Source organism: Temnothorax curvispinosus, unplaced genomic scaffold (assembly GCF_003070985.1).
Source record: "Temnothorax curvispinosus isolate PA1 unplaced genomic scaffold, ASM307098v1 QBEX01006657.1, whole genome shotgun sequence".
In the NCBI taxonomy this organism is placed as follows: Eukaryota; Metazoa; Arthropoda; class Insecta; order Hymenoptera; family Formicidae; genus Temnothorax; species Temnothorax curvispinosus.
The window spans coordinates 419,076-443,358 of NW_020216437.1; the positions used below are offsets into that span (position 1 = coordinate 419,076).

Sequence of the window (24,283 nt, forward strand, 5' to 3'; positions counted from 1 at the left end):
TTTTAGCAATTACATTTCTATTAAGCGAGAAAGGTCAAGAAACATTTCGACTATTTTGCAACAACGTCGTAAAATTAATGCAATATGGCCGAAATGGCTTCGTAATTTTTCTTGCTTAATAGATGAAGTCACACTGCATTTCCACGAGTCTCAATGTGGCTCGAGACTCCTATTTGACCCGAAGGTGGAAGTGGATTTTGCGGCCAGAGCAGCCTGAAAGAAAGTGGTGAGTGTAATTGATTTTTACGTACTATGTTACTTATGTCCAAAAATTTTTTATCTCTTCTGTCTTTACTTAATCGAATCGTTCATTTGAATATTTCAGAAAATAACGACGCTGAACGTGACATCGGAGCAGCGAGGGAATGCTGCGTAGCTGACATTCCGAGCAGCCTGAGAGGAAGAGGAGGCCTAGGATAGGCATCGGGCATCAACGTACCAACACTTCTGGTAAGTGTTATTTTTATTTTTTCTAAAAATATTATAGAATTCCTTTTTTCGTTTATCCTTATTTAGTTGCTACATTATACCGTGTTTCGAAATATAAATTAGTTAAAAGGAATAATTTGAAAAATTTGATTCAAGTTGATTCTAACGTAGATATCTTTTTTGGAGAAGTAATTTAAGAAAACATTAATCTGAATAATGAATAAGATGTTCGATGCGCGTGACAATTATTTAATCGATTCGATTATTTTTATGTTACAGAAAATATCCACGCTGGAAGGACCATCAGCTTCGCATCGAGGGAACACGATGGACATCTCGAGCAGCCTGAGAGGAGGTGGAGGCCTAGGAGAGGCATCGGGCATCGGCGTACTTAACACTTCTGGTAAGTGTTATTTTTTATTTTTTCTAAAGATGTTATAGAATCTTTTTTTCGTTTGTTTTTATTTAGTTGCTACATTAAACCATATTTTGGAATATAAATTAGTAAAAAAAAATAAATCGAAAAATTTGATTCAAGTTGATTCTAACGTAGAGACTTTTTTCGAAGATGTAATTTAGGAAAACATTAATCGTAATAACGAATAAGATGTTCGATGTGCGTGACAATTATTTAGTCGATTCGATTATTTTTATGTTACAGAAAATATCCACGCAGGAAGGAGTATCTTCGCATCGAGGAAACAGTAACTCACATCCCGAGCAGCCTGAGAGGAGGTGGAGGCCTAGGAGGAGGCATCAGGCGCCGGCGGAGCAACAAGCGGTAAATATAATTTATTTATACATATACATATATTATATCTTATACTGATGGGTCATTTACTTTTTAACCGGATAGTTATTCAGAAAATAAAAATTAGAGAAAAATAGTTTTATTTTAGAAATTCTATAGAAGCTTATGTTCAATGGATAGAGTATTCTTAAGAAATTACAAAATTATTTCATTAAATTTGCTTAATAAACGCAATAATATAAAATTTAGTGTTTATATAGTAATCATTTTTTGAAATATTGACTGTCTCTCTCTCTCTTGCACCCTGCTTTAATTCGGATTCTACATTTGTTTATTACAGAATCATCGTAGCGACGTTGCAGAATAACTCCGCTGTTGCGCATCGGTCGGTGAGTGATGATTAAATTTCATAATTAAGGTAACAAATTTATTTTACACATGGGAACGCGTAATCGGAGACGGGAAAGTGACGTCTCCAGCTTAATCTCAATTAATCGCGAACTTGAAATTTCTTAAACTCTCTTTAAAAATCTTTACTTTCTTTAATTTCGGGTATCGCGGTTGCGACTAATTAATATTGATAAAATAAACTAATAATAATAAAAAAACTAAATAAACTAATAAATTCGGGTGGGCAGAAATAACGTTTTAGGTAAATAGAAATATGGTAATAATATATGAAATATTAGGTAGCTATATGAAGATATAGAAATATGGATAGGCGGAGAATATATACATATTATACATATAGAGATATTATACTTTGGGTAGGTAGGAATACGAAGGGATTGTAACTCGTACTGTTAATTATATGGAGGGGTAAAAGCCATAGTGGTATAAGTCAAATTTTTTTAAATATTGACTCGTGTGCATAGATGCATGCTATACAATATATAAATTGCATCTATGCATACAAGACAATATTTTTAAAAATTTGACTTATACCACTATGGCTTTTTACCCCTCCATGTAACATTATTTATAAGAAAATTATTGTAATAAAGAATTATAAGGAAAATTGTAATAAATTTGAAATTGTATGATACTAATGCCGGATATATTATACGAAATCAACAGAAGACGATTAAGATAATAACGGTGTTTATTTTTTATCTATAGAATTTCACATTTTAAAAATTATCGTTAATTATTATAAATTTCACATAAATGTGAAGGTTGGAATTAACGCTCAAATAATAGCTTCTTGCTTGCAAAATTTGACATTTATCTGAAAATTAAAATTATAAAATTACGATTATATTTTTCAAAATTATGAGATACAAAATTCGTAATAATTTTGAAAAATGTAATCTTAATTTTGTAATTTTAATTATCGTAATTCGTTATTAATTGGAATACGCAAGATGGAAAATTATATGTATACGCAAAATAATTCTTAACAATATATATAAAGTGTACAATGTAGAATAAAGTAAAAAGAACAGGATAAATATTACATGAGTTTTTAAATCTTTTTATTTGGATTTTCCCGAAATAAAAGAAAAAAAGGATTAGATCTGACCAGATCAAATTATATCTCAGCAGATCTGATTATATCTGTTCAGATCTGGCCAGATCTAATGAACCAGATATGGTCATATTTCGGGAGATCTAATTCTTGTTTCCCGGGTCATTAAGTTAATTGTGTATACGAGGGTATGTTCTTGACTAAGCACTTATTAACAATGATAACACGATACAGTTTCTATAATTTTAATATAATGCTATCATAAATCAGCTAATCAGATACATAAAAATTTGACGCAGCATAAAATAAATCTATTTACAATCTATAGCTTACACACTTTTTACAATAGATGTTATTGTGATTTATTAATACTATTATGTACAGAATGTGTCTCTAAAAAAGTAATGCCTTAATGAAAATATATTTTATAATGCAAAGGCGCGATAAAAAATTCTGTTAAATTGTCAAAAGAGAAAGAAATAGAAATTGTATTGTTTGCGATAGGCACGGTCAGTTAGGAATCATTTAATACAATTATAAACATTTTTAACAATTACTTATTATCTTAAATATTTTAAATAAAAAAAACGGATGATTAAGGATGAAGATTAAAATAATAGCTTGCGATTAAAGAATGTTATAAATATTATAAAATATTGTGGACACATTCATAATCTTGAACTTTAAGTTTTTGCCTAAAATCCAAAAATTCGAAAGGTTTTCTCTTAGCTGTACTGGTTTCACACTTATCGCGATGGTTGAATACACAAGAGCTATCTCTTTATCAGTTCAAGTCTATAATAGTAAACCATCTGTCAGAAATACAAATAGTATAAGATGCAAATCAAAGTAGTAACAATAATGAATCTGTCGCTTGTTAAATTTTTACACGTTTGTGCAAATAATCATTCAATGATCCAATTTTTTAATTAAATGAATAAGACGCATATATCTGTGGTTTGGCATACATTCACACGCAGCCGCACGAATATACAACATATCTACAAGCATATTTCTCTTATATTTTATACGTACATAGTATCATTCGTGTCGTTTAATGTGACAAAGAATTCTTATTTAATGAAGAGAAAATGAAATCTTACAAAATAATTGTTATTAATAATAAAAATTAATTAAGATACAATCGCCGACAAACCTTAAGCTATCGAAGACCGAGCAGTTACTAAGGTCTTTACATTATTCTCTCTTGAATAATGTAAAATCGATTTTTATATCAATTCCGTCTTCAGTCTATTCATTATACTCGATAAGATTTAAAGTTGAAAATTTTATGTACGATATAATCATCTATAAAACAGGCCAACTACTTATTATATTGACTCTTTTAAATCTCGTGGGAATTCATCCTTGAACGTTAACATTTATTAAACAACATTTTACACAATTATTAATTAATTATCTGCTCTTCAACTTTTGTTAAACATTTTACAACAAGATATTAATATTAAAATTGCTATTAAAACAGCAAATAAAAATCTAGTTTGCGTGCTATCCAACTTTAAAATATATCCCTATAGGACAGATATGTGTGTTAGATATCAACCTTTTCAGAATATTCGATTTTCCATATAAAATTTACATATATATGATCATGTGTTAAAACTCTTTCCGTATATAGTGTATTCCAAGTATAGTAAACGCTATTGCAATGTAGCGTTCAAATCGGGATTACAATAAATAAATATAAAATGAAAATTTTGATAGTCCAAGAAAATTAATTGCTTTTGCTATTGCCTTGAAATCCGGAGATGGGACTTTTAACGTTTACTGCATATTTGATAACAAAATTGCAAAAATTCCACATAGTCTTCAAATTAGGGATTAAAAGAGTTAGCATTTCGCTGAGTCCGAATTTTGATATCGTCAATAAGCAGAAATAATTATTTGCAAAGTTGGAAACGACTGGTGTAAAATTCTTCTTTCGCGCGTTAACAGCATAAGAAATTATATCGCGGTTTCAATTCTCGCTTCAAATTCTAACAATCGCGATCGAATCGCAATTTCATGTCGCTTCGGAGCGCACTTAAGTGGTATGTAGAGTCGCTCGTTGGCGTCGGATATCGCTTCGTCGGCTTCGAGCATCGGAAATACATCTAAACAGCAACTCAAGACAATCCGTCTTCGCATTCTAACGAGCGAATCGGCTGTTTTCGCTCTCCCGTGATTATCGCTCCGCAATTATTTGCCGAAGATCGCGGCTTTCTGCCGGAATTGCTCTCGCCTCGCTGCCTTTTCTTCCTCCTCCCGTTTCCGCTCCTCCTGTTCCATGCGAATCTCGTCCTCGAACTTTGAGGCCTTTCGGAGCTGCTCGATCTGCGAAAAATACAAAAGAAGAAAAACTTAATGCGACTCGTTCGGGTTACGCTTTCGTGCGTGTATTTTTTCTTCAGCGTGCACGATACGCTGGTACCTTTCTGGGGCTAATCCATGTGTTATTTAGGATTGTGTGTGTAAATAGGAAATACGTTTGTGCGATAACAGCCTAGACAAGATTTGATAAAGAAACTATACTTTTTTTCGGTATTGGCTGTGTGAGACCAGTAGTTACTAATTTTTTATAGTAATGAAGAATATACAACAGTTTTATTCTTAATTTATATCCTTAGTTTATACTGTCAATTATTCTTATATTCTAAATATATACCCAATATATAGTTATAAAAAAAAGAATATATTCTAAATGAGTAGTACGAGTTATTAATTTTTTTTTTATAAACTCCAATCTTAGTCTGAAGCTACAATTAATATGAAAATGAAGTTCAGACATTTAAGAAATTTATTGAAGCGTAAGAAGAAGCATAGAAAGAAAAAAGATATGTTTTCATCACGAGAGGAGAGATTAAATGTAAAAATATACCTTGGCCTCGAAGAAGTTCTTAGCGCCTGTAACACCGACCTCGTCGACATCGACTTCGGTAAGTCTGGCCAGCTGGCTCAATCCGGAATCCTGTTCCAATTCACCTGCCCGTGCTTTACGATAAATTAGCAGAAACTGCAACAAAATATAATTGTAATTACATTAAACATAAATTAAAGTTACCATATGTGATAAGCTTTGACAGGCTGGACTCGATTTTCGATTAATTTTTTAGCTGCTTCTTTCAAAAATAGAATTATCGATAAAGAATCACGACCCAATTCACAATTATTATTCTTGAGATAACATCCACCCGAACGTACGAGACATATTTATACAGAATAATTTTTCGCACAAAATATACAAATGTTTTATAGGACAATTATAAAATAATTAAATAAAAGAAAATAATTTTCTTTATTTATTGCTTGGTTCCTTTACATTTTGATAAGAGAATCGTCATTCTATAAGAAAACTTTTGTGCTGGTTATTTTAAGTAACAAATAAAGTAAAAATTAAAAAATAAAAGGCAAAAAGATAATTCGTCAAATAAAAGAATTGTACGATCGAGGGAAACTCGAGAATTGCGACGTTTATGAATGTAAGGCGTGTCGAAAGGCACAGGGGTACGTGTCGCGAACGTTTTACGGTAATTCATATCGTGATGAGTAAGAGGAAGGTAAGTAAGCCGGGCAATAAACTACTCGGGTATCACGCAATGAATCACGGCGGCGATCGACGAGCGGAGCGAATCGTGCGTGCACGCATCGCACATCATGTAGGATCGATTTGCGTGGAGAGCTTTGTTCGCGAAATACGGAATGTCACATCCGATTGTCCGTGCGTGCATCACGTACTAATTGCAAGTCAAATTCTCCTTCGAATGGTACGTGATGCCCGTATACCCGCGATCTTACTCGTGGCCGTATCGCGGTTGCGTTAACAGCGAAAGTTTCTGCTGGCGTTTCGCACGCTCCGGTATTCCGCGGACGTGTTGCGAAACCGTCGCGTCGGTTCTCCACGATCGATTCCACGTGCAATCGCCATTGCCAGGACGATGATTGCAAGCTTAATCATCGTGATATCTTAATCGTTTCGCTTGAATATTTTTAGAAGACTGATTGTGAGATTGGAAGTTTAGCATTTGATGGACGGTATCGTGCTGGTACTTTTTCATGGCTGTAGCATTTTTTTTTACATATTCTATTTAAATTATAAATTGCAATTAGAAGTTATAAATTATTACTAAATATTACTAAATTGAGAAATATCTAAATTGAGATATATCTAAAATGAAAAACAAGACTATACTATTGAAATGTTTCTTGTATACAAATTATACTCCTCATTTATTGAAGTTGTAACAATAAAGGCTGCTAACTCGGAATTATATTTCTAGCGTAAAATTTGTTTTCAGAAAAATGCTTTTAGTTTTGCACATTTTTTCTTCTGTAGCAAGCAATCTTTCAGCGGTTTTTAAAATACTTCAGCGTGTAGGTGACCGAAATAGAACTTCAAAGTATCCTTTTTCACGCACAGCTCTGCTTGGAGAGTAAACACGATCGTATACCCAGAGCGAGTGAGACGTATACTAAACATTGCATGGGGCCTACTATTTTTACGAATAGTGTATCACATATGCGCTCGTCATAAATAAAATCTGTGAATCTGATCGAAAATTATATGATTCACCTAATAAAGGGGAAAAAAAAGTAAAGAATTAGGATAGAAAATGTGAAAAAGATTTAAAAAATGCTCTTTAGGTATTTAAGTAAGCATTTCATAAAAATTTGAAATCTTATATGACCGCTAATCTGCTTTAATTGTCTGAATATCTAATTACCTATGTACCTCTATTTGTTCTAATTTCTACGAAATAAAAATTAGCAAATTGTCTTAGGGATTGCGTTTTATTTTAATTGCGATGTTTCTCAAAATCGGCAAGGTACACGTGTTTCTCGACGGGCGAAACTCTCCCGCACAAGAGCGAAGCTCTGCACGCAGGAAATCTATTTTGGTTCAATATTTTTAACAACCGCAAGCGGAGTTGTGAGAAACACTAATGCTGGTCAGGATGGTTGTACAGACGTTATGTTTACGACGACCACATGCGGAACCGATGGTGCAAAATGTACTAACTATTTGTCTGTTTTAAAATCCATTTCTCCAATCTCTAATAGTTTCAATAGAAATAAATTTAAAGAATGTCCAATAAATTATGATAAAAATGTTAATAATACGCAAAAGTAGTGGATATCTGTATTTCTTTTCTCGCAAAGAATCAATTTCTGTTTTTTAATAAGCACAAACATCGATATCGTTATTATCGGCTTATTAAATCCATTAAAAACGATTCACATTATCATTGCGTTTAGTAGTTAGTAGATCATTTATATTATTTGTCAGTTTTGAAATATTACAGATCTCTCGAAGCTGATAAAAATAAACCAACCTCACGGAAAGATATACGACCGTCGCCATCCTCGTCGACCTCCTGGATCATCGCCTTGAGTCCGAGATGCGTCTGCGGTGCACCCAAAACTTCCATCATTCGTTTCAGTTCAGAGAGATCGAGAAAGCCATCGTGACCATCATCGAATCTGCAACAAGTATATATTGATGAGTAAAATTAGCAACTTAATCATTTTATCGTGTTGTTTTTCGTCTTGAAATCTTAAAATTTTCTTAAAATATCATTTTCTTTATTCCTTAAGCTTTCTGTCAATAAAATTATGATGAATAACTGACGGGACACGAGCATTCTGGAACTAAAGCGCAAAGTTTTAGAATCTTATTTCTTGTTTGTACTTCAAAATAATTTTATTTTATATTAAAATATGTTTTACATCTCTGACTTCTTAGGCATAATTGACAAAGTATTCGGCTTGAAAATTATTTAAGAATAAAATTATCGATTCAAGATACGATAGGATACTTGCATAAATACGGTAAAGTATAGGTAATCTGTTATGCTGACTAGCGAATATTTAGCGACGACCTCCTTTCGCTGCGTGAAGTGGCATTTTTCAGCGATTGACCCGCCAATAAATTATCATGATGACGCTAGTCAATGAGACGCCGAGCTAAACGTGTCGTACGTATATTATAGTCCGTCGCCTCTAATCAGTTAATCACAATACTGCGCGCGATTTAATCGCCGGTCATTGAATGCGGTTGCACGAAGGAACAAGGAAGAAAAATTTGGCACAATGTCATTATTGGCGAACGAGACTCGATTATTAAACGAATCCGTCAGAAAAGTCTGTAGAAATTGCTTCAATCTCACCATTGCCGTAATAGGTTTCCTATTTCACAGAATTCGAGGAAGTGTTACAATGAAATAGAAAATGGCACAAGTTCTTTGTGACTCAGTAATTCCGCGAGGTAAACAATGAAGGTGTGACGTGGATTCAAGTTGGATTACAGTGCAATTGTAAATATCATAGTAATCTCATTAAAATCGAATTATTAAATTAAGATAAAAAAAGTGGTATAAAATTAAAGTTCTATTTAATATGTAACTAATTTATCTAATTTTATTTAATATAAACTGAAAAACTGATATAATTAAGAAATCTCCATCAGAGGAAAAGTGAAATAATGTTAATTAATGTCGTATTTTAAACTCGACGAGATTTTAAAATATATTCATTCGCGTAATGAATATTATATTATTTATTCTAAATTATTTAATGCATAGCTTAAAAATTAATGTCTTTCTTTTTTCAGTACAAAGAGTACGATTTATAGAGAAAGAAATCGATTTAATTTAAATAATGACTTTAATTGGGGAAATCGGCTCGGTTTTCCTTCGACAGTCAAACGACATGCAGTTACATTCTCCATAACTGCAGTCGTTATAACACAGAGATTGTCTTAAACTCGGCCGTCATTAACATTCGCGACTTTCTTCACATTTATTATTACGAGGCCGACGTCTCGTTGGCCGCAATGTAAAAGGCAGTACATTTAATAACTAGAACGTCTCTCGTAGAAAGCGGGCAAAACAGGTTGACCAAGATTCTTATCTATAGAAAAATTTGTGCATTTTCCGTACGCGTAACTTTAGCCTAGTGCCGATTTAACTGCCAATTCGATACGGCACTTATTCCTTCTCCAGACTTTTTGCGCGAGTGTGTATGTCGCGCCGTAAGAAATTTCGGTCCAGAATAACTGCGTGTCGTTGGGATTTTATTACGCGTTGTACTGCAGCGCGCACCATCGTAAATGCAAAATGCGAAAAACAATTTACCTCGATGACGCATTTCCCCGCGCAATCGTCGAGGTAACTGTTTGACATTATTAGACTCGCTCTTTAGTTGCGCAAAATGTTGAAAAAAATGTAGGCGTGTGCACGAGCTAAAGGTTAAGTGGATCACGTCCACGGTTGTTGTTAGAAATAACGAGCCGCACAATTTTATATATGCAATCCGCGCGAAAATCATACATCCCGTAATCTATGCAGCTCTCGACCGAGTGCAATGTGAGATAAAATCAGTACGCGATATTATCTGACCGAAATTATCAAATTAACAAACATGATATATATGCGCTTACATCATTAATATTATTAATTAAATACTTTAGTTTTAGCCTCAAGCACGGAATTAAATTCAAAAATATTTATTCTATCATTCAATTATTATTTTCATATTGATCATTCATAGTTGCAATAAATATAGAATAACTAAAATATATATAAAGTTGTATATAGAAAATCTATTTCTTTTGTTTAAAGAACGTAACTGTTTTGTGAAACATTCGCGAAAGAGCAATAAGGCTGACGAAAGGAAGTGTGAGAATCCCTTATATCTTCGTATCTACCAGTCTGTAAGTTTTAATTATCGGAGAGCGTTTAAACGCGACGAGAGAGAAAACGTGGGAACGATTGTCAATATTTAAATTTACGAGTCTCTCGGCAGGATGTCAATCTTATTTGGCGGTAACTCCGCGACCGGAAATTAGTGAAATCGCGACTTTCCGCGAAAGGGATAAAGAACGTCGTCTAGCACGAGTTTGCTTTACAGCGTGCTAGTGCGTTCGTTTTATCGAAGTGCATAGGATCGAATCGCTTATTAGTATCATATGCCTATCGCATGTTTGAAAGTCTCCGCTAACAATAAATAGAAAATAAAGTATATGAGCGTATGAAATATTAATAGGGACATTTGATGAAATCTTGATGTTTAGATGATTAATGCCAGATAATTAGAAATTTATTTAATCTCAATTAGAGATGAAAATCTATAATAAGCATCTAATTTTTGAAAACTAAAATTATATATATGGCATCTAAAAATAGTGTAAAACGCTGAACTGCGATTGACGTTATTCGTATATCGCGATGTCGTAAATCGATAGAGAGCGATCATTATATAGCGATCATTTTATATTATATAATCGGCCTATACATATATATAACGAGACATAACTATCGCGGGTTAAAGACCACTTGCACGGCAAACCGGTCCTCTTAACCACCATGATTAACGAGTTCCCATAAAAATCGACGTGACCTGTATAGAAAAAGTATATCGTTTAAGCTAATTCAGCAAGTGCTGGAGTGTAATTTGCAAAATTAAAATTTTATTTTTTCAGCTTGAGCCGACTATTGCAAAATTTATCATGTCGCTGTAACACCCACTTACTTTATTTATCAGGATATCCGCATACTTCTATTATAATCCTAATTAAGCAGAACGTTGAAAAATCGTCCTGCCATTCCGCCGGCATTTTCGAAGTTCGTTAGACTTTAGAAGAACGGGACGTTAAAGGAAATTGCTTCCGCATTAGTTAACGACGTTACTGTGAGGCGCCGGAAATTGAAGCGATGTAGGCGGGAAAGCACCTGGACGGTAAATCCTTTCAATCAGGAGGAATTGTAATTATTCTGCTGGAAAGGTCAATATTTGCCAGGACCTCGCTGTTTCGGGCAATTAAACGCACGAACAAAAATCTATTACGTTTATTATATTCATTAGCTTTATGAATATATGCATACCTCACGCTGGAGCATAATGTAACTGTTATTGCAACGTTACAGCCGTTGTAACATGTAACAGTTAATTTCAACGTTATTGTATAATCTGACGTTCCTCACTGCCAACATTAGAAAGACATTGAAGTGAATCGTGATCGAAACGTTTCTGGTCTTCTTTTTGCCGTTAGCAGAGAGAATTATGCAAATATTGACACTTTTAAGGAAGAAATAGATGATAAACATGTGTAATAATAATTTGATTGAAATCCCTCTTTTTTTACTTCTTCGCAGGCTTAAGTTATCAACAAGTAATATGATTGTCTCTTTCGCTCCCTCGCACTCGCTTTTTTTCTTTCTTTATTTATTAGAAGCTAAAGAGATTTCACGGAGTGAGAGGAGGCGAAGTTCGAGTGAGGCGAAGGTCGAGGTCGCATTTTTATAAGCACAGTTAAGCGAGATCAATAAAAGCAGCAGACAGAGAAGGATAAACGTGGTAGATACGTGGGAGAAATGTTAAAATCAACACTTTATGTAACTTCTCGTCCCTTTTAATCGATAAATGCTTGTCGACGACCTAAATATATTAACATCTGCCGATTAATGCTTAAAATTAATATAGCATTTTGAATAATAGATTTCTTAAAAAAAAAAAATGTTTATAAAAATAGTGAGATTTATAAATGTTGTTCTTCATGATTACATTTTCGAACGAGGATTAAGAATACTACGCGCTTATTTTCGACTGTGAATATTATTGTTACATCACTTTATTATCTATAAATAACTCAATGCCCGATTATTGTCGCGCGATGGATCGTCGCTCTCGGTTTTATCGAGCTCGTCCGACAGTTTTAATCGGTCAAGTGAAACGCGCTCCAATCAACGTGGATTGTGCCGAGGCACCCACGTAAATGCAACGCGATCGTTACCACGTTACCACGTTAAATGTGTCACAGATTTGGATTGACTTTGCGAAAGCTTAATTAAAAGCTACATATCGCGAGGTAAATAGTTAAAAATTTCAACAAATTTATCTCGTTATCTCTCAAAATTGGTTTTACGAGGTCACACATAGTTTAATATAGTACAGTTTAGTCTCTAACATAGTTGTTTACAGTATACTTTTGCCTCGCGCGAGTTATCAGCGGTCTGATATATATCATATCCTAAAAAGGAAAAATCACTTTTTAAATGTTTAATATTATTTTGCGAAGGAAAGAAAATGCTTTATTCATGAATTTTCACGAATGTGCAATTTACGACTCAAAGAATTTATGTATATTGCCTGGAAAGCGGTGTTCCAGGCGTCTTTCCGCCTTGCCTTTCTTTTTATTAACCGCTACAACGTTGTAACGCGCAATTATCACAACGCAACGACACCATTGCGCTTCTGATCTCGTTATCGCGGTACCGCGCATGATATCGCGCGATCGTTCCGCATCGGACCGGCTCGGCGGTGAGCGTTTCATTCTCCGCGTTTCGTTTTCCAGGAGTAGCTCTGAGGAAACCGGGTCAAGGTAACACGCGACGTGGTCCCGTTTATCCTTGTTTTCCAAGATCGATACGCGGCGGTCCTTCGAGGAACGACGAAAGACGTCATTGCGACGAATTGGCGACGTGCCGAAGACGAGAACGAGGATGGCTTTTGCTTCTGCTTTGCCGAAATCTAGGATGATCACAACATATAGCTGTAATTTTCCGAGAAATTTTCAAGGAGAAATGGAGATTTGCGGGATTGAGCGATCAACAATGTGTGGAACCGAAAATTGCGATAAATGATATTTCAATGTGGAAAAATAATAGTCCCGTTTAAAAAATATATTTTCTTGATTTGTGTAAATTTCAACACTTTATACAACATTTAATAGAGGGGTAACATATTTCTTTTACTAGTTGTTACTATATGTGAGATTGCAAAGGATAACGTTAATTTGACGTGTGAAATGAAAGTTGTCCCGATTAATAAAATATCAAGATTAAATTCATATTTCACGCTTATTCCGAAAGCCTAAGGATTTCAATAGTTGATTAACATCTTTTGTTAACCATCGCATTACATTGCAGATAATAAATACTGCTTTACCGCGCAAGAAGAAGTTATCGTCCCGTTTAAGTAAAGAAACGTGTTGGATTTTTTTCCGTTCTCAAAGCTTCCGTCTATTCTAATAACTAATTAGTATCTTTTCTCTACACAGCAACTAACTTATTGTTAGTATGTGAGATTGCGGAGAGAGAAGTTCGTACGGCGCGGCGCGCGGCGTACAGATTAGAATTCTGCAAAACTGAAGGAATCGCAACGCGCTTTGTGAACCGTGGAAGCGTCTCCTAAACGGGGGTAAACGTCGTCCATGAAAAACGCTGTGCCTTTTCCCATCAACGAAACATTATTGAAAACGTCTAACAATATCACTGTTAGGAATACCGAATGCCTTTCATCGCTGCGAGCCGAGCCGTAGAATAAATTCTTATGCCGTTTGTATATTCGGAACGCGCGATTTCTTCGAACGACAGATAACGGTTTGTCGTGTCAATGCAGGCATCTAAAAATTATTCGAACCTTTGATGGAGATGAAAAAATGTAAGAAGCTATATTAAAATATCTTATCGAAATATTTCTATCTAATTATTTCTTAACAGATGGTCCGGGAATCGCAGTACGCGAGAAGATATTTCTGCGCGAAATATTCCTCGTGAATACGTTGGAAAAATTGCGAAAGTTTTGAGATTAACACAAGGCTTCATTTGGAGATGGATATTCGTTTTTGCGTAGCATTCGTTGCCTTTTGCGCGGAGTTATCGATTCCGAGAATATACTTACGTCTCTTGAATGCATGTATGCATTCACCTACTTCAGCGGCGAAAGGGTTAAGGTCATCGTTCCTCGCTTATACGTATAAAAGCGAATCGATCACACACCTCGCTGTATCATTGCGATGGGGAAAGTTAAGCGCGCGTTCAATCGAGCCGTGGAAACCTCGACTTTCGACCTCGCGCGAGTCGCAGTGCAGGTCGATAGAAGTTTCTCAATAAAGAGTACGAACGTATTCTTCTATTTCTATTCCTATTCCTCTATTTTATCAAAACAGATAACATTAGTTGATACCATTAACATACAATATTTAAAAAAAGTACAGATATTAATTTCTAAACGACAGAAAATAGAATTATTTACACGTATATCGATTGCTTTTTGATTGAGAATTAAATGTTTCCAATTAAGTGACCGGAACACTACATTCGGCAACAGTACAGGATGAAAGGGTCAACCGGGACAGCGGATGTTACACCGGCTTCCGAGCTCTTTAAATTAGTTATAGGATTTAAGCGGTTAATTGAGACGCGAGTCTCTTCGGTCCACGACCCGACCGGAGGGTCAGCCATGGGATCCGATTTCGGGTCTACCAATCAGCTTCCTCTGAATTCTCTGAGGAGGAAATTCGTCGAGGATAGCGAACCCGGCGAAGAGCAAACACTTTCGACTCTGTCAGTCCCCGGTGCAGGAAATGTTGGATAGATAATGCAACCGCAGCCTACGTGGACGCATCCGAGTACTATCGCATATCACCGAACTTAAAACCGCAGTGAGACAACGTATATTTAGTCTGATCGGCGACAGAACGTCTGGCCGGTTAATATATCGGGTTACCGTTGAAGAAAATAATTATTTTTACGTTCCTTTCGAACTTTAATACGGAAAGAAAAGACGTGACACGTTCATATCGGATTGTCGATAAGCCACGATGAGCAGACTTGATAGCCATGCTTCTGCTCCGAATAAATCGTGAAATTTTCTACGATGCAGCAAGCATCAAATCTAAAATCCAAACGATCGATCGAGAGATTATGTGGGTATTAATCGGGAATTGATGCATTTTAATGAAGCGATAAGTAAACGATACGCTGGCTGATATTTTGATATGTATATGTACATATATATACATATGTATAAGCTAGAATATTCATTTTATTCCCTCGCACTCTTTACGTAATGCTCTACTTCGCAAACTGCAATCAATTTGGTTCCTAGATACTGACAGGTGATTGACTTTTGCTTTCTGTTTAAATACCCGCGAGGGAAAAAAGCCTCTCGAGAACGGCACGAGAGTTTCTCCGTTGCGCCCGCAGCGCGCACGTGCGTATATCCTGCGTGTGCGTGCTGCGATCCGTCATCCGGAAGGACCGATGATTGTTGTGCGCTCGTGTCGAGAAGTCGTCCTTGTCTTTTCGCCGCGAAACCGGTTATCTTTGCAACCTCGGGCCTCGATAAATCGTAGGCGACATATTTTCTCCGAAATGCCTGCGTTCCCTCTTCTCCCTCTTCTCTTCCTCTCGCTGCGCGCGATATCACCGACTCGGAATTAATATTAAATGGTTCACCGTCGAGCGAAGGGTCAGGGTCACATTTTTAACTCTCCCGAGAATATAAATTAACCTTTTGTCTGAGTTTTTTTGTATACATCTTTCATTTAAAACTTACCCGCGATGCGCCTAGAATAATAATTTTGAAATAATAAATGCGAGATAAGATCTGCAATTTCCGATTTCTGTTTCATAAATTTAATTTATCAATTCACTTCTTAATTTAGCTGTTTGTCACATTTTCTATTTCTAGATTTTCCGTGACCTCGTAACAAGGAACGAACTACGTTCTTGGAAAATCGACACGCGTTCAGCAATGTACCTTCCACGATCGCCGCTGGCTATAACACGTTTTTTGAGATTTATCAGCGGAGAACGTAAAAACACGGAGACGTAGTTTTCCGACGAATAAGGTGCGCCGAGAGAAAAAAAGGAAATCGCAGGGAGAATCGTGGAGAATTGCACGCTCGGTCATTACGAAACCACGAACGCCGAGAGATTCGTGACGTGCATTTCTTCGAGAGAAGAAACGCAAGCTGCACGAAGAGGGCAGACGACCTCGGGCCTCGGGGCTCGGGGTCCCTGCGGGCCCCATACCGCGTCCCCCTCGTCACGGTCCCCGGTACCCTACGCCCTTTGTGTCTCAGAGTAGGTAGGAATTTCGAAGTCAACGTGGTAGCAGGTTTGACAACGGTCGGAGAAGTAGGGTGGGTGCTCCGGGTACTCAGGTATACCTTCAACGCCTATTGCAAAGGTAAGAACGAACGTGACACAGAGAGCGATCTATTTGAAATTTAAATAAATCACACACACACACACATCATACACATAAATCATACATCGTCTAGTGAAGAATGAAGCTTGGACTATTGGGAATACATTCGGCTATTTGGGCGTCTCCTACGCAGCTATTTATAATTTTGCCGCAACGCCTAAATGACAGACAGTTTCGTGGGTTCCGTAATGAAGTCCGTTATCGCAAAAGGTGAGCGCGATGGGGCGATTAAGCGGCGATGATAGCGCGCAGCGGGACGTTGTCAGATTAACTAGGAAATCTCGCGAGACGTCGCGTGAGAGGGTTCTTCTATTCTAAACCGAGAATCCGCAAAGGGATTCTAATGAAGACGTACCGCGTGCGAGAGAAACCCGCGGCTCGTATAGACAACAACGTTTATTAACGTGATGATATCGCGTGCAGCTTGACGCGCAGCCGCATCACAAATCGGTGCAGTCGATCTCCGAGATTGTACTCGGAACACTTGAAGCTTGATCGAGCTGGTAAAAAGAAAATTCGTACGTATAATAATTGAATTTTCTTCCGTCGTTACTCCGGACGGCAATTCTAAATAAAGAATGAATATGTAATTATATATAAATAAGGTAAGCACGTTAGATAAGAAATAGATACCGCGCGTTATACCGCTCCTTTAAATTACGCTGTATTTTCGACGAGTTAAATAAATCTTGATAAGATTTTTTTATGACTCACTGAGTAAGTCACTGAAACTGAAACAGGTTGAATGATATTTCTCGGCGATATTGGTTATATACAGATAGAATAAGTTTGCTCGCAATCACGCGACCGTTTAACTCGAAAGTGTTTGCCGCTAATAATATTTTGTCTCGATGACGACTTAAACTTCGTGACACGAAGGAACATTTATCTTCATCTGATTATACGTGCGTGTTATAGTCCAGGCTGACTCGTAAAAATAAACAGCTAGGCAGAGTACGCCTATTAAGTTGATAATGCTATATATAGCTCGAACAGTCGCAGGTACGTTTAAGCGAAACTGTCATTCGCGTCATGAAAACATATTTAAATTTATTCCAATAAATAAGCAAGAGAACGAAAGAAAAGAGAAAAAAAAGCCAAAAGTTTTACTTGAACATTTTATAATAATATAAAAATATAGAGGCAAATGTATTAAATAACTAAATTTAATTCAATATTGTAATACTTCAACGTACATTTATATTAACAGTATTTTATTTTCTGTTATCAAAATACCGCATTACATTTAATTAAATATTTTAATACTTATATGTAGATTTATATTAACAGTATTTTATTTTCTGATATTAATACTGCAATATAAAGTAACAATAAAAATATACTATTCATTGCATCAGTCTTTTTAATCTGACATTCTTTTAATCCTTTTAATTCTATTTCGGAGTACCGAATCAAAGCCTTGAATAATTAAACGCGTCGCTGTGGCGACGTTAGCTTCGATCTGCCGTTATTGATATATCTTTCAATTGCAACGACGCGTACAAGTAAAAAGAAAATAGAAGAAATTAAGAGCTAGAAAACGCTCACCTGTTGAAGGTCTGCTCGTACTGCTTGATCTCGCGACGCGACAGCTCATGGAATTCCGTGTAAACGTTCACGAACTTGTACTGCTTCTTCACCTCCTTGCCCTCTTCGAGTTCGTCGTTGATCCTCTGCCGTCTGCTGAGCAGGCTGCTGAGTTCGGCGTCCGCTGGCATGATCCTCGATCCTTTCGATCTGAATTCTCCTGAGTGAAGGAGGAGGACGAAGGAATTCGTGTGTGTTAAAAGCGCGAAACGGTTTTTACGGAGACGAAGATGCTTACGAGAACGCGGCACGCGGAATAAGTTAACGAGAGTGAAGGAGAGGTTGTCAGGGTAGACGAGGAATACTCCTCCGTGAAGGAACAATCCGCACGCCGCGGCGAGACCGCATGTACTGACGCGGCGCGGCGCGGCGCTGAGCCGGCCGAGCCGAGCCGAGCGTAGGAGCGACTGGGAGCCGGGTGAACAGGCAGTGCCGTAGCTGTTGTCGGACAGCATTTATCCTTCGAATACGTTTTTCCTTCGTGCTTATCTAAATTTCGAAAGCGCGATAACGCGATTGCGGTTCTTTCGAATAAGCGACTATTAGAATATGTATCTCGTTTAACATTCCGATAATTAATTCTCACTGTCTACAATTGTAAAACTGCTCTTAGTAAAAGAAGAGACTTGCGATTGTACTTAATTCTTTACCTAGATGTAGGAATTTCTTTGATATTATACTCTTCCATTTGGGGTAATAAAATGGATGACTTATAATTGTGATGTTATATACATGTCTCTTCTGTTTTTATTTGTTTCGAAGAGGAGTTTGCGCGAATGTCTAATGTAAAATTTGTTACTTAGTTGATTAGTTTACGTAACTATACTTGTTCTAGAATATGACAGCTATATATTTGAAGATGATAGAAATTACAAAATCCGCATGGGAGAATTAATTAAAAATTAAAGAATAAAAAAACAAATAATAAAATAATGAAACAGTATATAAATTGATAGAATAGTCTTTTTGAAATTTTGTTTATTATTAGCAAGTTCGACGCTCTTGTATAACGTCATCTGGTTGTTGCAACACCTGATGCCATCACGGGCTCAAAATCGATATGTAACGCGCGCGCCCGTTATTCGTATTTTCTCCCATACTTGTTTCCTTTTCGTCAAAGGTACGCCAACCGTGAAAATGTATTATTTGCAAGCATATATTGTCATTATATGCAGTTGTAGGCGGTGAATACAATGCGGAAGATGACAACGAGGTCAGCGCGAGGGCAGTATTTATTTCCTCAACGTCGATTTAAACTAATGCGAAGGAAATTAAGTGGAGTTTCCTAAAAATTAAAAGTCAGCGTAAATTATTAATATAAATGCAAATCGCAAATTGCAACAAAAATTTTGATATAAATATAAACGTGTATATATATATGTAGAGATATATCTACGTCGATCGTATATATCGATCTTTATATATTTTGTGTTATATAAAATATATTCTAGATATATACTTTGCGTTATATGAAATATATTGTACTTTTTTAAAATAGAAAGTTACATTAAAAAAGAACCGAATTCCAAGATTTTATTATTTTTTTTTTAATTTAAACAATAAAAATATTTTATTGACAGTGGGAAATTATGAATTTATCTTACACAGAGTCGTAATATGGCGCCACAAACACGTGACGTAGCATGTGCGAATACTGCGAATGGCGAGCACAGGCGAGCAATGGCGATTGGCGAGTAACCGGAGTGGAGTAAACTGGAGTAAACTGCAAGCTGGCTAACGGCCGGTTACGCTAACAAAGAATAAGATTTCAGTATTGTAAAAATATTGATATATTTTAATTTTTCAATTACTTGTCGTGCAAGTTATACACTTACTTTTAACTGGACGCGGTATCTGTCGCTACAATTATTTTCCTGCGTTTGGGATAAGAAGAGACACAGACCTAACCTACGACCTACGACACCTTCCAAAACAATCCGGGTTAAGCATCGTTGTGTCGTATGGTTCCGGGGTGGGACCGAAGGCACTAAGTTTCTCTCAACCGAGAGAACAAACTCCAAAAAAAAAAAAAAAAAAAACACCTTCCAAAATGAGCAAATATAGGCGAGAAGAAACGTCGAGTGAGGATACGGACAGCGAGGAGGAACGTCGCAAGACGGATATTAAGGAGAGAGACAGCTTTGCGAGTCGTCTCAAAGCCAAAGATGAAAGCAAGAGGCGCAACGTTGCCATGCCCGCTGGTTCCGGGGCTGGTAAATTGCTAAAAGAATATCTATGAACGTTAAAACAAGGATAAGTTACTCATTGCTTGTTATTACTTGCAGCCGAAGCAGCAAAGAGGCTTAAAATTATGGAGACTGATACGAGAGATAAGCTGATACCAAAATTGAGAACCGAGTCTCGTAGGAAATACCTGGAGAAACGTAAAGAGGACAAAGTTGCAGAGTTGGAGGCCGATATCCTCGACGACGAATATCTATTTGATGAAAACATGTAATTCTCTCTAAATCATGTGTATATAGAATTAATATCTTTAGGATATAATTATTGATTTAAGAACCATCTTTTTAATATAGTTTAACAGAGAAAGAAAAGCAAGAGAGAGCCCATAAGAAGCAACTGTTGCACTTGGCGAAGGAGCATGAGAAAGCAAGGGAACTCGAGCGTATGCAGCGCTATCACATGCCTCTTGAGGAGGGTAAAATGGAACCAGAACCTGACACGACAACGGACAAGGAACCACCGCAATCAGAGCAAAGCAAATGGGAATCAGATCAGATGTCGTCAGCTGTTTTTCGTTTTGGTGCTAAAGACAGGAAAGGTATATATGCTAAACTGTTAAAGATAAATAATATTGTTTATATGATCTGTCTTTCTCTTAAGTAATCGTATAATCTTTTATTATAGCTCAACAGGAATATAATCTTCTCATGGAGGATGAGATGATAGAATTTGTTCAAGTGCTACATATGCCTGGACATAAGGATAAGAAACGTGAGGAAAGTCCTCCCGCGCATGTTAAAAGTTTGCAAACGATACAGGAGACGAAGAAGAGTCTACCTATTTATCCCTTTAGAAAGGATTTGATACGAGCTATCAAAGATCATCAGGTAAGTGAAAAACAGATATTAGGGTATACGGTATCAAACCACCATGTGAGAATACAGAGAATGTTACGTATTTGTATTTCAGGTTTTAATAATAGAAGGTGAGACAGGATCAGGGAAGACAACGCAAATTCCACAATACCTGTACGAATCTGGATTTGCGGATGACGGTAAGATTATCGGGTGCACGCAACCGCGGCGCGTGGCGGTCATGTCAGTGGCAGCGAGGGTAGCCCACGAAATGGCTGTTAAGCTGGGCAATGAAGTCGGCTATGCCATTCGTTTTGAAGATTGCACATCGCAACGTACTCGTGTCAAATACATGACCGATGGTACACTGCATCGAGAGTTTCTCAGTGAACCTGATCTAGCGTCATACAGGTACATTCATTGCTTGTAGAATCAAGAAGAGTAATTAAGAAGAAAACATGAGAAAAATAAAAAATTTAAAAAGAATTACAAATAACTTATTATTACTTAAAAATTATTTATGCTGTTCAGGCTTTAAATCTTAATATATTGATAAATTATGATAATAGTTATTTTTTATTGCATGTTTCAGCGTAATGATAATCGACGAAGCGCACGAACGTACTTTACACACCGATATTTTGTTTGGACTGGTGAAAGATATCGCGAGGTTTCGTCCCGACTTGAAACTGCTAATATCATCGGCTACATTGGATGCCACAAAGTTCAGTGAATTCTTCGACGATGCTCCTATATTTAGGATACCCGGACGCCGTTTTCCCGTTGATATCTATTACACAAAAGCCCCAGAATCAGATTATATTGAGGCATGTGTAGTCTCCATTATCCAAATTCACATAACGCAACCGCCGGGTGATATATTGGTATTCCTGACTGGTAAGTAGTATGATATCTAAAATGCTATTGTATGGTATAATAAAATGTATTTTTGTATACAGGGCAGGAAGAAATTGAGACGTGTCAGGAAATGTTGCAGGAAAGAGTGAGACGATTAGGGAGCAAATTGGCAGAACTTTTGATTTTACCTGTTTATGCGAATTTACCGAGCGATATGCAGATCAAAATATTTCAACCGACTCCACCTGGCGCGAGGAAGGTAACATTTTCCTTAGAAAATCTTTTCCTTAGACAACTTTTCAAAATCGTTCGTGTGTGAAATTTAAATCTTTGTTTCTTTTCAAGGTTGTACTGGCGACTAATATAGCGGAGACGTCATTAACTATAGACAATATAGTATACGTGTTAGATCCTGGTTACGCGAAGCAGAACAATTTCAATCCACGCACCGGCATGGAGAGTTTAATAGTTGTGCCGATCAGCAAAGCATCCGCGAATCAGAGAGCGGGACGCGCGGGAAGAGTAGCACCTGGAAAGTGCTTTCGCTTGTACACAGCTTGGGCTTATCAGCACGAGCTTGAAGATAATACAGTGCCTGAAATTCAACGGATTAACTTGGGTAAGAATCAATGATGTATCTTGCTAAAATTATAAGTTATATACTTATTTTCTTTAAATTTAATTTGTCAAAATATTTCGATGACGTTTGTAGGTAACGCAGTACTTACCTTGAAAGCTCTCGGGATCGATGATTTGATGCACTTTGATTTCTTGGATCCTCCACCGCCCGAAACGTTGATATTGGCGATGGAACAGCTGTACGCATTAGGCGCGTTGAACCATCGCGGAGAGTTAACAAAACTCGGACGTAGAATGGCTGAGTTCCCGCTGGACCCGATGATGGCGAAGATGCTATTAGCTAGCGAGAAGTATCGCTGCTCGGAAGAGGTGGCCACCATTGCGGCCATGCTTTCGGTGAATGGCGCTATCTTTTACAGGCCAAAGGACAAAATTATACACGCCGATGCTGCGCGCAAGAATTTCCACGTACCCGGCGGTGATCATCTGACTCTCCTTAATGTGTACAATCAATGGGCACAGAGTGACTTCAGTACACATTGGTGTTACGAAAATTTTATACAGCACAGGTAAGTCGATATTGTGCATCTGTTATCAAGTTTTATTTGTTAAAATACATTTGATTTATCTTTTAGATCCATGAAACGGGCGAGGGATGTTAGAGAACAGCTAGTAGGCCTGATGCAGCGTGTCGAGATGGAATTGGTCTCGGGAATTACAGAAACAGTCAATATTAGAAAGGTATGTTAACATTACAACGTGCTGATATTATTGATTTCTTCGCAAAATAATGGAAATATTTTTGTATTCAGGCTATTACAGCTGGTTATTTCTACCATGTGGCACGCTTGTCGAAAGGAGGTTGTTACAAAACTGCAAAGCATAATCAACAAGTCGCAATACATCCAAATAGTTCCTTGTTCCAGGATCTTCCGCGTTGGCTTCTTTATCATGAACTTGTCCTTACTACCAAGGAATTTATGCGTCAAGTATGTCAACACAAAATAATTGATTTGTCTAAATTTAATTTTGTAAGTTTATTGGGATTCAAGCATATATGTGTATTGTGTAGGTGACAGAAATCGAAAGTAAATGGTTGCTCGAAGTAGCGCCTCATTATTATAAGCCTAAAGAAATAGAAGATTCAACGAACAAAAAGATGCCGAAAATAGCCGGCAGATCACGACCAGACGGAACAAATTAAACATAATTCTGTACTATCTCTTAACTGTGATATTAAATTACATTTTTTTGTATATATGCGTTTTTATATGATATAGCAAATAAAATGATATACATATAAAAAAAGAATTACTGCTCACCTGGATTCAATTTTTTGTTACCACGTAGCGAAACTTTATTTTGAAAGACTTATAGATGCAATAGAAATGTCATAAGTAATTTAGATAATTTTTATATAAAAAAAAAACAAATAGCTAGATGTGCAAGCAATAAATTCAATTATTTTTAATTGAGCCAATTTTTTAAATAAAAAATTTAAGATATTTTTTCTTCATTAGTTCGATTCATTCTAATTTTCTATTTTTATATAATAACTTGCACATCGTTAAAGAAGCTATT

General features: G+C 36.5%; 2 protein-coding genes and 1 long non-coding RNA gene across 3 annotated transcripts; 2 read left to right on the forward strand and 1 right to left on the reverse strand.

Annotated features, from left to right (window-relative positions):
- Positions 1-409: 409 nt before the first annotated feature.
- LOC112456226 lies at positions 410-1,138 on the forward strand. Its single transcript, XR_003040928.1, has 3 exons — positions 410-450; positions 709-832; positions 1,091-1,138. It is a non-coding gene; the product is annotated as an uncharacterized LOC112456226 (long non-coding RNA).
- Positions 1,139-2,631: 1,493 nt separating this feature from the next.
- On the reverse strand, positions 2,632-18,585 carry LOC112456150 (EF-hand domain-containing protein D2 homolog). Its single transcript, XM_025018517.1, has 4 exons — positions 18,189-18,585; positions 7,979-8,126; positions 5,527-5,661; positions 2,632-4,982 (listed from the first exon to the last, which is right to left on the reverse strand). The coding sequence occupies exons 1-4, from the start codon at positions 18,356-18,358 to the stop codon at positions 4,848-4,850; spliced, it is 588 nt and encodes a 195-aa protein (XP_024874285.1). The 5' UTR covers positions 18,359-18,585; the 3' UTR covers positions 2,632-4,847.
- A 1,494-nt stretch (positions 18,586-20,079) lies between these two features.
- Positions 20,080-24,019, forward strand: LOC112456188 (pre-mRNA-splicing factor ATP-dependent RNA helicase DHX16). Its single transcript, XM_025018571.1, has 13 exons — positions 20,080-20,147; positions 20,266-20,440; positions 20,513-20,681; positions 20,765-21,009; positions 21,096-21,298; positions 21,381-21,676; positions 21,858-22,162; positions 22,225-22,382; positions 22,469-22,742; positions 22,836-23,271; positions 23,338-23,443; positions 23,515-23,691; positions 23,775-24,019. Exons 2-13 carry the CDS (start codon positions 20,278-20,280, stop codon positions 23,904-23,906), a joined length of 2,664 nt encoding a protein of 887 aa, XP_024874339.1. The 5' UTR covers positions 20,080-20,147; positions 20,266-20,277; the 3' UTR covers positions 23,907-24,019.
- The last annotated feature ends 264 nt before the right edge of the window (positions 24,020-24,283 follow it).